The sequence below is a fragment of the Pyrgilauda ruficollis genome, unplaced genomic scaffold (genome assembly GCF_017590135.1).
Source record: "Pyrgilauda ruficollis isolate IOZ18807 unplaced genomic scaffold, ASM1759013v1 scaffold17, whole genome shotgun sequence".
Lineage (NCBI taxonomy): Eukaryota > Metazoa > Chordata > Aves > Passeriformes > Passeridae > Pyrgilauda > Pyrgilauda ruficollis.
In genome coordinates, this window is record NW_024515875.1 from 9833899 (window position 1) to 9848558 (window position 14660).

Genomic DNA, 14660 nt, shown 5'->3' on the forward strand with positions numbered 1-14660 from the left:
GGGAGAGGGGAGCTGGGCGCTGTGTGCGGAGTTGGCGGGGCGAGCCCCCGAGGCGGCGGGCGAGCGCTCCGGGGCTCGGGGGCCGCCCCCGTCCGCTCCCCGCCCCCCGAGCGCCGCGGGGCTCCCGGTCTCCCTTCTCCGGGGCGGGCGGGCGGGCGAGCTCTCCTGGGAGCAGGAGCTGGGCAGCGCTTCTGTCGTGGCTGTGGGTGTTGGGGGCGACGTAAGGCGGAGGGAACCCGACCTCCCAGCCCCAGCGCTGTTGGGCTCTGCGGGACGGGCCCCTGGACTTTTGTGGGTGTTGTGTCAAATTGTATGTCTTATAGGAGAAAGTTGCTGCTGCAGGGTAGCGCACCTCGTCGTGACCAAGGTGAAGGTGTGTAGTCCTCGCTCTTTTTTGCTTCTGGTTGAGTGTTGTGTTCAATACTCTTTACACTCGGTATTAAAGATAGTTAGTGTCTCCTGCCTCCGTAGTGGTGTTCTTCCCAAGGAGTGAGAGTCTTCAGGTGTCAGTCTTGTGAAGGGAGTGGCTGGCAGTGAAACAAGAGGCATGGGGGCTGTTAGCATCCCAAATACACTGGGGTCGCTAGGAATCTGTTGTCACTAACATAAACTTTGCCGAGTAGGCAAACACTGGTGATTTGAGGGTGGGAGGCTTTGGAGGTTGATAGCCTGAGAATTAAACCCTCCACTGAACTAGAAATTAAATACTTCGTCTTGGGGCAGCAATGTGCGTTATTCTCCTAGGTGAGGGTCACCAAGCAGAACCAAGTGTGTGTGGTGGGGTTGGAAGCACTGGTCCAAATCCTTTCTGGTCACTGGATGAGTGAGCTGCGTGTGTTATCTTGGCTGCAGAGAGGGCTACAAATGGGAAGAAGGAGAGGGAATAGTTTCAGAGGCAGTTTCTGAAAGCACTTGCAGCTTCAGTTAGAAGTTGTGGGAAGACTCCTGTGTTCTTTAGTGATCGGAAGGATTTAATGGAAACACAGTGAGTTTACTGAGGAAATGTACTTTAATGTGCTTGAACTGCCTGAGAGCAACTGCTGGCAGGCTTGATGCTTATGTTTAAAGATCAAGCTTGAAGAACCTCTTGATTTGTCCTAGATTAATCATCTTGCAAATCAGAGGTTTGTTTCATGCCTGCTGGTGCTGATGTGATCCATGGCAGCACAGTTTGTAATGCAGCAGCTCCTGCTCAAGGGCAGAAGCTACTTCCCCAGAAGCATTTTAACCTCACTGCATACTTGCTCTAGGTTTGACTCTCTTCCTCCAAAGAGGTGGCAAGTCAAATGAGTTGCTCAAAAATGAAAAGGTGAAAAAGGGGAGGTCTGAGATGACAATAGTTGTTCTTTGAAACTTGCTTAAAAATGTTCCATGCACTGTGCTATTGCATGACTAGGAAACTATAGGGTTTGGCTTTTCCTTCTTGGCAGGCAAGAGTTAATTACCTTAAGTTTGACTAGTCTGACCTTGGCAGCTGCAGTCTTCAGGAGTACTTGGGGCAGAAGAAGGTGAGGCCTGAATTAGTGTGTAGCTGTCAGGAAGCACCTGGCTACACAGAAACCTGGAACACTTAAAATAAGAAAAAGTTATTAACACTGTTTTGAGTTGCATGACTGTAGAACATCTGTAAGTATCTCCATGCTACAAAAGGCAGGTGACTTAAGGAATCTTGTCACAGCTAATTAGATCATTCTCTTGTGCTTAAAATGTTCAGACAAGGCTGTGAATAAGTCTGGTTAGTGAGATTCTGGGTGTAGAAACAGTAACATGAGCTTGATATCCATCATCTGAATTTGTCCCAAGTCTTACAAGCTTGTTTGCCCTTCACGAATGAGCAGAACTTGGGACAAGTATGAACATTTCCAGAAAGGTAGTTTGGTTAGGCAGTGTCTCTGAAGAAGGGTAAAGAGTTGCTTACAAAGACTGGAGTTACCTGAGTTTGCAGCTGAAATTCTGTCCAGGATGTTGAAGAGCTGCAGCTTTTTGCAGGAGCAAGATGTACTAGACCTTTATCCTGTGAGTGATAGATGCTGGATCATTTAGAAAGGAAAGCATTCTATGTACAGGAAGATATCTTGTATCTCTGACATAATTTAAGAGTTATCAGTGGACTGGATGTCTAAGCACTGAAACTAACACCTGAGGCTGTTCTACAGTTGTGTTACTTGGAGACAGCAGTTTGAGCTTTATATGCATCGTGAAACAACTTCAAAGCCTGACTCTCAGAAGTCCTTTGCAACTCATCTCATTTCTGCTGATGCTGCTGATGACTTTAGCCTTAGCTTGTGTCATTTTTGGTAATTTCCATTTGACACAAACTACTTTCCTAAAGTAACTCTGCCTCACCAAAAAATAAAGATCAATGGCAACTTTTTTTTTGCCTGCACCAATAGAAAAGCTGTGTCTCATTTCAGGTGAAAGGATTGCTGATAATCATTAATACATAGAGTTATTTCTGTCTAGTTTGTGTCTGTGTGAATGGACAGAAAAACAGAGCCTAGGAATAGATCTAGGAAGCATAAACTGAAGCTCTGACTTGTATTTTTCCTTTGATATTCTACCTCCATACAGTTTCTTTGGAGAAGAAAAGCCCTAAGATGGCAGGCAAAGGAAGTAGCAGAGCAGACTCCATGTCCTGCAGTGTACTGAACTGGGAGCAGGTCAGCCGTCTGCACGAGGTTCTCACAGAGGTGGTTCCCATCCATGGGCGGGGGAACTTCCCGACGCTGAAGATCACTCTGAAGGACATTGTTCAGACGGTTCGGGGCCGGCTGAGCGAAGCAGGCATTGTGGTCCACGACGTCCGTCTGAATGGTTCTGCAGCTGGTCACGTCCTGGTCAAGGATAATGGGCTGGGATGCAAGGACCTGGATCTCATTTTTCAAGTTTCTCTTCCAAGTGAGGCAGAGTTTCACTTAGTTCGAGATGTGGTCTTGCGATCCCTCTTGAATTTCCTGCCGGAAGGAATAAGCAAGCTGAAAATCAGTCCCGTAACACTGAAGGAAGCCTACATCCAGAAGCTGGTCAAAGTGTACACGGAGACTGACCGCTGGAGCTTGATATCGCTTTCCAACAAGCATGGCAAAAACGTGGAGCTTAAGTTTGTAGACTGCATACGGCGGCAGTTTGAGTTCAGTGTGGACTCGTTCCAGATCATTCTGGACTCCCTGCTCTTTTACTATGACTACTCAGAAACACCCATGTCGGAACACTTCCATCCAACTGTGATTGGGGAGAGCATGTATGGAGACTTTGAAGCAGCTTTTGATCATCTCCAGAACAAGCTGATAGCTACCAAAAATCCTGAAGAGATTCGAGGTGGTGGGCTGCTGAAGTATAGTAACCTCTTAGTACGAGACTTCAGGCCCATGGATAAGGACGAGATCAAAACGCTGGAGCGCTACATGTGCTCCCGATTCTTCATAGACTTCCCAGACATCCTGGATCAGCAGCGCAAGCTGGAGACCTACCTCCAGAACCACTTCTCCAAAGAAGAGAGGAGCAAGTACGACTACCTCATGATTCTGCGCAGGGTGGTGAATGAGAGCACCGTCTGCCTCATGGGGCACGAGCGAAGGCAGACTCTCAATTTGATTTCTCTGCTGGCACTCAAGGTGCTGGCAGAACAGAACGTCATCCCTAATGCCACTAATGTCACCTGTTACTACCAGCCAGCACCTTATGTCAGTGATGCAAACTTCAGCAACTACTACCTGGCAAGTGCCCCTGTGCTGTACAGCCAGTCCTACCCCACTTGGTTGCCTTGCAATTGATCGCTTCCCTCGAGTGCTCCTGGCTGGAGACTACTGAAAGCCAAGAGTGTAAATATAGACAAGTAATAAGTGTCAGTTGGATGTTCTCTAATGGAAACATGACTGTATCAGACTGTCCATTTCCTGGTGTGCAGTGGGATTATGCAGCCAGGTGACCTGCTATGAGTCTTTAAGTGTATCTCTACAAATGCCAAAAAGCCTTATTACCTCTTCGTCAGGAGAAGAGAGCCAGCAGCCAGACGTTAAGAGGAGCAGCTAAGAAACTTTGTACTAGCTCTGGAAGTGGCTGTTAAAATGGGATCTAAGTGGAGTATTCAGTAAACTGGGTTGGTTAATTGACTGTAAAATGCCTTAAGCAGAAGCTGCTCCTGCAGTAGCAGCAAAACTCTGCTTTCTATTTCCTAACCTCATTACTCTTCCTCAGTCCAAGTTCTGGCCAAATTTCTTGGGCTAATTGTGCCAAGACTGGGCTCATGTTTTGCTTGGGTCGCTTTCACTTTGTGTCTGTGTAGAGCTGGTAACAGTATGGATACTGTCTGTCTTGTAGAGGACATAAATGTTGTTTCCTGTAGTGCCTGTGGCTATGTGGTCCTGCCTTGAGTCAAGACTAATTTCTTGGAAGTTGAAGATAGTTTAGTAAGTCTATTCATAAAGCATAAGATGGTTAAATTTTTCTTGACTACAAAAACTTGGAAGGTGGCATTTCTAAAAACACACCAAAACATAATCTAAAACTTGGTAATGTAAAAAGTTATTGAAGTGAGGAATTGAAGCTTTAAATAGAATTGGAGAAGCAGTTTGAACAGTTAACTTGGAAAAATATTCTTGAGTCCAGCATGAAGCTAAAGCTTTTCTGACTATCTTTCAAGACAATTTTGGCACAGTTGGAAAGTAGCACAGCTCTTACTTTGGGGTTTGACCAGATTTTCTTCCTCACAGGTCTGCAGCAATACCAACAAAAATCCCAAATCATTATAAGTTGCAGGATTACATGCACTCCTGCCACAGTACAAATTCTGAATTTGCCTCCTAAAATGAATTTCTTATTGTACAACTTCAGGCTGGTCCTGAAGGTTTGCCTTTCTGTCACCACTGAGCTTACTTGGTTATCACTATCACCTGATCACTGTATGAGACAGCATTTTGGGTGGTTAGGGTAAAATTCTTCCTTTTTACTGCTCTTAACCCTCACTTGAAGAGGTGTACAAACCCTAAGCAGAGCTCTCCACAGAAGCTGTATGTGTTGAAAGTCTGGGCCTGAGTTCAGATTAGTCTCTGGAAGAGTATGCACTCCCTTGGAGGTACAGAGGGCTGATCTTCCTGAAGGGTGTGTGCTGAACTTGCTGCTTTGAGACTCCTGGGCTTTATAAGGAAGATTAAAAATTCCTCAGTTATTTATGTAGTGGTGTTATTAACCGGATGATTTTCACTGAATTATAATAGTAAAATACATATAGCAATGATCTTGAGTTTCTTTTGTTTAACCAGAGATGTAGACTAGAAAGGCAAATCTTAGAGCTATTTATTATGTGCTGGTGCAATGTTCAAGAATGCTTGTTCACTGAATCTTTTTTATTACTTATAGAACTATTTATTACTGTTTCTGCAAGCTTGTAAGACCAAAGTGCCTGATCCAACAAATTATTAAGTCTTAGAAGGTAAAGCAGAAAGCAGGCAGAACACCAGTGTTTGGTTGCTATTCAAGGTGGAAAACAGCAGCAGTGCTGCACTTAAGTGAAAATAAAAATTGCCTGCTTCTCAAAAGACCAAGATGTTCTTTCCACTTTTCATAACTACTTCGTAAAGACTGTCTCAACAGAGCAGTGAGGCTACTTCTCTGTTCAGACTTCCTTTAGCTGAGGAAGGCAGGGAGGGATGCAATCTACCAAGTGGACTGCATGTAGCTAAGCAGGCTTTAGCCTACTTTCCTGACCAGTTTTGATAGCAACTTCGGTAGCAAAAAGACAAATAATTTGGTGGATTATATTGTGAGCTTTTTTTCATTAAAGGCTTCCTGATTAGTCAGCCAAAGGAGCTGAACTTGAAAGCAAACCCACATTTTTCATTAACTGTGGCTTGGACTTGGTGTGGTTTACAGACAAGACATCTGTCATCCAAGACTTTGACTTTTTAAAAACTAACGTGATGCCAGTGTTGTCATATGTGTTAAACTTAGTGCAAGCTTACTGCTGGAATGCAGTCCTAGGCAAGAATAACTCCTGCATGGAAAGCAATACTTGGCCTAGTATAGAGTGTCACTATAAAGAAGACTTAAGAGTTTGTAATTGCTGCCATCTCTTGCGTAGATGTTTTTGAAGCCAGCCTATGCTATAGCCATTGCAGAAGTGAACAGTTGCCTAGAAGGGCTCAGACTCAGGTATCTGCCTTCTCTGTGATGTCATGGCTGATCTTTAGGAACTGTTTTTGTGCATTGGTTCGCATGGGAGAAGTGGTGAGATGCTTGGGAGGAGTCCTCACAAGCTGGAAACACAGACTTGTTTTATTAGTCTTTAATGCCTTGGTGGCTGGACATCAGGCCAGGTGCATCTCCTGGAAAAGGAAATCCTAGAGCAGGAAAAAAGGCTGGATTGGATTCCTAGTGAGACAGAGCTATGGAAAAGTTAAGTTTCCTGCATTAACTATTGTGCTTTTGCTGATGTAACTTGATGCTGAGGCCTCTGAGGAAGCTCCACATTGAATTGCTGCTTTCTGAACAGCTGAGTGGCTGGGTTTGAGCTTTGCAGGACTCTTGTATTCCCTGTTTGGTTGTTAAGATGCTCTAGCACGTGGGAAATACTGATGCTTTGTAACCTGGCTCTTAAATACTAAACCCTCGAATGGTTAAACTGTATCCTGAAGCTGCACGCTACCTGCTACATTGACCCTGGAGTGCCCGGGATTGCTGGGGCACTGCGTGTCCCATTGCCTTCAAAACAATCCAGGTTTGGCAGCTAAAGCTGGTGTACTTGGTAGCTTTTCATCACTGCAAGCAGCCTACCCCTTTCTGTTTTGGGTGGTTCTGGCAGCTTGATGGTGCCAGTGGCAGTGGCTTAATTTGCTGTGGGTTAGCTGGTTTGGGTTCAGGTTTGTGGTGACCCCTGTTGCAAGGGGTAATTTGAGAATGAACACTAGGTAAAAGTGATGACCCTAGGCTGAGTCTAGGATGCCTGCTTGGTTCAGTCACCCCTCAGCACTAATAATGCCTCTGCAAATCTCTTCTAACCTCTTGTGTGTCATGTGGAGCTTAGGGAGAGACTACTGTACTTCAGACTGTTACCTGATACATTCCCTCTGGGCAGTGGCATTAAAACAAAGCTGCAGTAACACTCAGTGCATCATTCCTCAGGATCAAGCTTCTACTAACCAGGCTGTGGTGTAAAATAGCTGTTTTCTTGGTGTAGCTTGTAAACACTGCTGGACAAAGCCAGTCTGAGGTTAAGCACCTGTTGACAACATTTATTGCCAAGTTCCCCTTGACTTGCAGTTTGCTGTTGTGACTTCCTCACTGTAAGATAGACTTTTTTTATTTGATAGAGATGCTACCAAAGAAACCTGGTAGAAGACTGTGTTTTAGTCACTTTAGTAAAAGCCCTGTGCTGATCCATGGTCACTGTTACAAGCTGTAAGCTAAAGCATAGTTTGTGCTTACTCTGCTAAAGATTTAATTATTGCTGTGTTTGTCCTCAGCTCAGTCAGTCAATCACTAAGTTGGGGATTTAAGACTACTGCTTGCTTCTGAACAACCATTTTTCAAAAGATCTTCACGCTTTCACTTAATGATCTCCTCTACATAGCAGTAGGTAGTATTGAAATCTAGTCCAAATACCTAAAGCTTTTTATTGAAACCTAAAGATCCATATTTTGGACATGAGTTCTGGGGTTAAGCATTTGGTATGTGCCTAGACTTTGTGGGTTCCCAATTCCTAGAATAACCACTGATGTTACTAGTGATTTCTGCTTGTCACTATATGAGTAGTTGGGAAAAGGCCTCTTAGAAGAGAACCTGGACAAATTGCCTTAATTCTAAACTGTTAGTGTCCTGATGGTACTTGTTTTCCATTCCTCTCACTCAACTCAGTCAGGATCCTGTAACTATTAGGCACAGGAATGAGCAGTAAGTTGACCGCAGCCACCAGCAACTTGGTCTAATTTGGGCATTGGGAGAACCAAATGAATAATAAATCTTCTAGCCCTTACACCTAAGTCTTGCTCAATTGTTTCTTGAATACAGTTAAGTGTATTTCATAAATGTTCTTTATTTTCAGTGAAGCTAGGTATACGGTGGGACATTGGTCTGTAGTAGAAACTTTGGGGGGAATGGTTGGAGCACTCTGGATTTTCTCACTTAAATGTCTGGATTGGGCTTGTCTCTCTGAATAAAACTGCACTTCCTATTGAAATTTAGAAGGCCTTTTTTCCTATGTTATTATTTTTTACAATTCAGAGAAGTCAGCTCTTGGAAAACCTGTCTCTCATCTCTTTGGAAGAAGTGAGTTGTTTTTGTTTTTGTTTTTTTTTTCTTTCTCCCCCTCCCTCTGCTTTTAGCTGACAAAACAGGGTACTAGAAATACTTGCATTTGTAATGAACCCAAATGTGAGATTGGTCACAGTAACTTTGTCTACTGTTCTGCACTGTGGTGTTCACTTGTCATCCTTGGAAATTGGGGTTTGGACCTTAATGATGCTGAAATCCTTGTGCAAATAAACATATGCTAAACAACCCTTGCCTCAAGCTATTTTTTGTATCTAAATAATGCTGACAAAGTATCTGTAGTGCTTATTGACCAATGGGTGTGCAGGTGCACTTGTGAGGTGGGTAATAGTGTGGGGTACACAGTAATGCTTGCTTTAGATGTTATTTGAGGTACATGTTTAATATCTGCCTCAACTTATTGGAGATTAGTCAGTTAAGTGAGACATGATTAATCTTTCACTCTCATTAAAGAGACAGCTTCTAGAGAACCATTTTTCCTTGTCTGGCCATCATCTGGTCTCAGCTCTAAGATAGGGTGAAACACAGCCCTAGACCTGTTAGGTGGGGTCTGGTCTGAGCTAGAGCCTGCCACTGTTCTGTGGCACACTCCATTTTATATGCTACTGCAAACTTCAACTCAAGACCCAAGGGGGTGAGAAACAAAGTCAGCAATTGTTCTTCAGGTTATTTACAGGTTGAAAGCCTTTGCCTTCATGCTGTCCTAAACACTGATGCTACTATTAACCAATGGTCAGTGGGAGTTGAGCAGGTCAAAGCTAAGTACAAGCTAGGGCTGTGTAATAGTCCTGCTGCTCCTGATGCAGAATAAAGAATAAATGCTCTTAAAAAGTGTGCTTGCTTCTAATCCCCTCCAGAGCTCAGACAAACTCCAGCCTCAGTTAAGTATTGCTGGAGAAATTCCAGTCTCCAGGACCTTGTAACATGTGCAGTGGAAAGGTCTGTGGAATTTAGAGGCAGTGTGATCCCATGGAAGCAATCATGAACCTTGTGTAGTCCCTTTTCGATCAAATTGCTTCCCTATGGACTTAAATAGAGAACTAATAATGCAGCTGGGCAGCACAAACCATCTGCTGTCACCTAAAACTCTCTTACCTTAACTCCCGTTTGTCACACCATTAAAGCTTTGGAGTTATTTTGGGTACCACCCTTATGTTTCTGGAAAACCAAGCTCAGCTTTGCAGGGTCAGATAGTGAAACAACAAAATAGCTGTGCTTAGGCAAGTGCTGCCAGAGTACTCTGTGTGTTCCATATAGAGCTTATATAATGGTAAACATTCAGAGGTACTAAAGAAAGATGATTTTGCTCTATTGCAGTTGTATTGTTAGTGAAAATAAGTATCCTGTTCTGGAGTATCTGCTAAAACTCTGCATCATGCCGTGCAAGATGAGCTCAGTCTTGTCATGGGCTGTGAGGCATTAGACACATGGTAGTCTATATTATTGTCATTAGTCTTATTTTCTCCTTCCTTCTGTGATGGAATTTTTGAAATCAGAGTATTCAAAGTGCCAAGACAGAGTAGTTGGTCCTATGAAAGAGAAAAAAAAGAATCTGTGCATTCCTGCTTATTTAATATTGCTTATTACATGTTTGTATATTTAATTCATCAATACATTAAATACCTGCAGTTGCTATTTCCAGCAGTAAAATTTTGATGTATCCAGCACATACCACTTGAATATGGGCATAAAACATGGCACTTGTGTTTTGCTGTGGTAGCAGTGCTATAATCTGTCTGCTCCATGTCGACGAGTTCCATATCCTATAGGCAAGACTGCCCAGCCAAGGAACTATTTAGCCTGCCAAACCTTAGTGATTTTCCTTCTAGGAAAGGGTTGAGTCATCATGCTGGAAAAAAAGTGAGTCTTGACAAAAAGTGTGTGCAAAGCAGATGCTGGAGCCTAAGCTGGTAGTTTGTGTAGATTAAGGAATCCTATACATTTGCTAATGTTATCCTTTTGACTCTTGGCTAAGGGATTTAATTAACCAACAGGAATGAGTTGCCTAGGCTGGGCAAAATGCTGGGCTGTTTCTGTCACTGGAAGTAGAGTAGAGGACAATCCATATCACCCCACTGCCTGGGAAATGGAGTAGTGCAAACTCTGGGAGAAGCCTGGCCAAGACAGAGGACTGGCTGGTCTGGTCTGTGCCAATAACCTTTTGTCACTGAGAAACCTCTGTAGAAACTCCTGCATTCTTCAGGAGACTCCCAAGGTTTGATTGCACCTCAAGCAAAGGGAAAATTGTCCTCCCTTGCAAGAGAAGTGTTGAACTGTGAGAATTCTAATTTAGTCACTGCCCCCATGCAGCAAGGCAAATCTGAGCGTGCCAGATATGCGGAATGCGAATTACACCCACAGACCGGTCCCTTTGTGGGTGCCCTTCTTGCTTCAGAAGTGACTGTCCACCTGCAGCAATTCCCTTCCCCACCCCCTCTCTATTGCTTATCTGAGAAACTTACTCTGAAAGCTATATCTGAATGTTCCTCCCTGAAAGTCAGTGCCCTGAGCTGGCCCTAAAGATAGTGGCAATGCATCGTGTACTGGGAGAACCTGTTCTGCTATTTGATTGTGGTCATTGCTGAGTGTTTCAATTGCATTTTCACATTGGGCTTTGGACTGCATCTTTGGCCTGTTTATTGCTGCATCCTTATCAACAAGGCTGAGAAGTCCCAGATGATTCCTGCTATCCACTAACCTCTTCAGTCCTTGGATGAACTGCAGAAAATGGGCACTTGAAGCTTCATGTTGTACACATTTTGTTCAGAAGCTGGAAGCGTTTTCTTCTGTAACTTCCTTGTTCCTGTTTCTTGTGACCCAGCACCAGCTGTTAGCCCAGTGTTCTAGATACTCCCAGAAAATGGTGCTCAGATTTTGAGCATCAAGCTCTTGAGTTTGTATCCACAAACTCTGCCTGCCGTTGTTACCACGGCATGCCAAGTGCTTGTGCAGAGTCAGTTATCCACAGTGATTTCAAATTCCATCTGCTGCTTTCTGAGGCAGCCTCTACCATCTGCTATCAACATCTGTGCTCCTGGTTTCCAGATGTGGTATTTTGCACTTGGGGGTATTAGAAAAACATTTTGTCTGAATTCTGTGGGTAAATGCTCACAAGGTGGATGGACAGAGTAACTCATCTTCATTGTTTTTCTACCAGGCTGTCTTCAGTGTTGCATAGTTCTCACAGTTTTGCATTGTTCTTGCATACTGAAGAGTATGTGACGTGGTTGTGGGCACTTTGAAACCTGCAGGTGGTTTAAAACCAGTGTCAGCACAAAGTCCACAGAGCTACTGGACGCAGGTTATTTTGGGAGTTTTTATTTGCTCTGCAAATACAGAGCAGAGACAGCAAAGAAACCTTATATTCTGTCCGTGCTTAACAGCAACTCCTCAGTCCTTTCCTCTGCAGCCCCACATTTAAAACTCTGCAGTTAAAAATGTCCTTGGGGCTTACTGTCTAATTACTGATTTTACTTACTCTTAAAAAGGAATAGATGAGTAGTTAAAGGGTCTTTTTTTTGGCACAACTGAAGTGAAGAGCTCCATGTTTCTGCTCTTGCCATCACATCTGTAACTCATCACAGTCATCTGCTTGTCCTGCTGCTCATGTGGGGCTCCCCAAATGTTGCACAGCCCTGACTAATTGCCAGGACTGATGTAAATCTCTAGACCCCCACGAGTTCCCTTCCACTTTGTCCTCCTGGGCAGCTTTTCTTAAGGCTGGGACCAAGTAAGTTATTTTGGGGATGAGAGCCTGCCATAGGCGCAGTCCAAATTCCCTGTGACAGCAGTGGGAGTTTGTGCAGTGCTGTGAGGGATTTGCTGACAGCCTGGCAGACCTGAGTGGCATGGGCTCCTGTGTCACAGCTGTCCTGCTGCCCAGCTGTCCTGCACTGTGTTTCCCCAGCCCTGTTTGATCGGTGGGAGCAAAATGTGCAGATGGAGCTCAGCCTCCGGCATCAAATTCATGGAGTTACTCCAGAGAAATGCTGCTCGCCGGAAAAAATACCCCCAGCATCTGTTTTGGAGCAGAGGAAAATTTGAATGTGGAGTAATACTCCAGCTAAAGATGTACATGCCTCAAATTGGTGGTTAGCCTCCCTCCTTGCAGCACTTCTCTGGTAGAAGGAGGATTCCTGTTTATTAGCATTTCCCAGACCATGGGCCCTGAAGAGAGGAAAAAGCACATTTTGGTCACAGACGGACCTGCCAGCATGACCAGGAGTGGATATTTTGGAAGCCTTGCTTGTTGATGGAGTGGGAAGGGAAAGGGAGGCTGGATGGTATTGAGGCATTTCAGAAATCAAATAGAAGGCTTCAGGTTTTTAAAAAACCCGCACAGATGACCCAGGAAACTGACAGAGAGGTGTTCCATCTTCTTGCAAGCAGGTCTGACTTCAAAGTGCAGCAGCATGCCAGCAGCACTTGCAGTGGGGCTGTGCTATGCCCATGTTTAGGATGCTCTACAAGTATAATTTGTAACTTTTTGCAACAGTCAACTGCAATATAAACTGTGGTAAATGTGCTATACTCTTATTGAGTGCTACACGTGGCTCTCCTCAGCACTTATGGTGTGAACTATGGCCCTTGGAATGCTCAGCCAGATTTTTGTTGACTAGTTAAAATAAATAAAAGATTTCTCTATGGGTATAATTGCAACTACTGCTACAAGTTTCAGTTGACCAGGACTTGAATTTTTGTTTTAATTTAAGTACTTGGTGAGAACACCTAGTTAAAAAAAAAAAAAAAAGGAAATTTCTTTCATGAATAAGAGTTAATTTACTAGCAATGTGATACTTGACAATATGTCTTGCTCTAAAACTGTTTGTGAAGTTATGACTTTTAATTGTAAAACAGCAGCTTTTACTTTGAAGGTGCTTGCTGCCTGATTGCTGGTTTTACTTACTGCTAATAAGGAGTAGATGAATACTGAAAGGGTCTTTAGTTCACCTCAGGGATCATTTGACTGATTTGCAGTATTATAATACCAGATCATCATCAGTGAGTTTATGTCCAGTACAGCCAAAAGGTCCAGATCCCAGACCTCATGGAAAAGTACTGTTACAGTGCACTATAGTGGTCTAGACTTGAATAAGAGGAAAACTGCAGAAAAAAAAAACCAATTTAAAACTGTTTTGGTTTGGTTTTTTTTTTTTTTTTGTTTGTTTGTTTTTGATTTTGTTGACTCTTTTTGATGATGACTGTTCTTCAGGCAGTTGCAGGCACGCTTGATGGACTGCAAGTCATGCTTCATTTGTGGGAGGAACCATCTCAGAGGAGGAGGTTCATTTCTATACACATTGCACTGGAATACATGACAAATAGGCTGCAGTGTCATAGCACTGGCTCGTGGCACTACTTGAAACAGTCTGACAGCCTAAGTGGCTGAATTTTACATCCATTGAAATGACACTGCTTTAAAGAATTGTATCAGAGGACTGAGAAACTGCAGAACAGTGTTTGAGGCTCATGTGGCCAGAGCTGCCTGAAAGGCGGTGGTGCCCACTCTGCCCCTTGAGGAGAGGATTTCTGTGCATGGGTCATTTTCGAGGGGGCCTGGGGTGCTGCTGAGCACTGAGCAGCAGCACAGGGCCCTTCAGTGCCCTGCCACAGTCACTGCATAATGATGTGAAATAAGTGTCCATTAAACCTTACCTCCCAATGACGTGAATTAAGTGGCAAGTTAAACCTTGCCCCCAAATTTCAGCAGGCTGCGTAGAAACCTAACATACTTTTTAAATTTTTCCAGTGGTTTAATTTCCTTTTTATTTCCGCAGCAATGGATTCTTGAGAATCCAGACATGCCAGAGTGCTGGCAGTTTACCTAGACTTTAACCAAATCTTTATTCTCACAGTACTGAGTGAGCAGAGAACACAAGCACTGAGTAAACAAGGTGTAACTGCTCTATAAATGTTGTAAACAAATATTTAAAGAGTGGGTTTTAATATATAGGGGGCCTTTATTACTTATTTTATTTTTTTGCTATACACTTATTGTATCTTTAAAGAGTTAAAATCCTACTTTCATTAATAGTTGCCATTTTCATTTTTCTTCAGGTAGGTGCTGGTTGTATCCTGGCTCCCAGATATCACCTGGAGATTCCTGTCACAGGTGATAAGAACAGCAAAATGTAGGTATGACTATTGTTCAGGCTAATGTTTTACTTCCTATGCTCCAAAGTGAAGATAATTAAAAAAAAATCTCATTAAATATGAGATCAAAACAATATTTTTCTTTCACAAAAGAGTATTTATATAAATTCTTTTCTTTAAAAAGATGCATTGAAGCGAGCCAAGGGGTTTATTTTGGCTGAGAGTTCCTGACATACAGCCACCCAAAATAAGCTGCTTATGGCATTTCAGAGAGTGCTGTGTCCTGTGCCCAGGGTTGTTGT

General features: G+C 43.5%; 1 protein-coding gene across 1 annotated transcript; it reads left to right on the forward strand.

Annotated features, from left to right (window-relative positions):
• Positions 1-329: 329 nt before the first annotated feature.
• TENT5C (terminal nucleotidyltransferase 5C) lies at positions 330-8470 on the forward strand. The gene is made up of 2 exons (XM_041464085.1): positions 330-373; positions 2572-8470. The coding sequence occupies exon 2, from the start codon at positions 2598-2600 to the stop codon at positions 3771-3773; it is 1176 nt and encodes a 391-aa protein (XP_041320019.1). The 5' UTR covers positions 330-373; positions 2572-2597; the 3' UTR covers positions 3774-8470.
• Positions 8471-14660: the final 6190 nt, after the last annotated feature.

Coding starts and splice junctions, on each gene's coding strand:
- TENT5C (XM_041464085.1), top strand. CDS start 2,598: ATGGCAGGCAAAGGAAGTAGCAGAGCAGACTCCATGTCCTGCAGTGTA.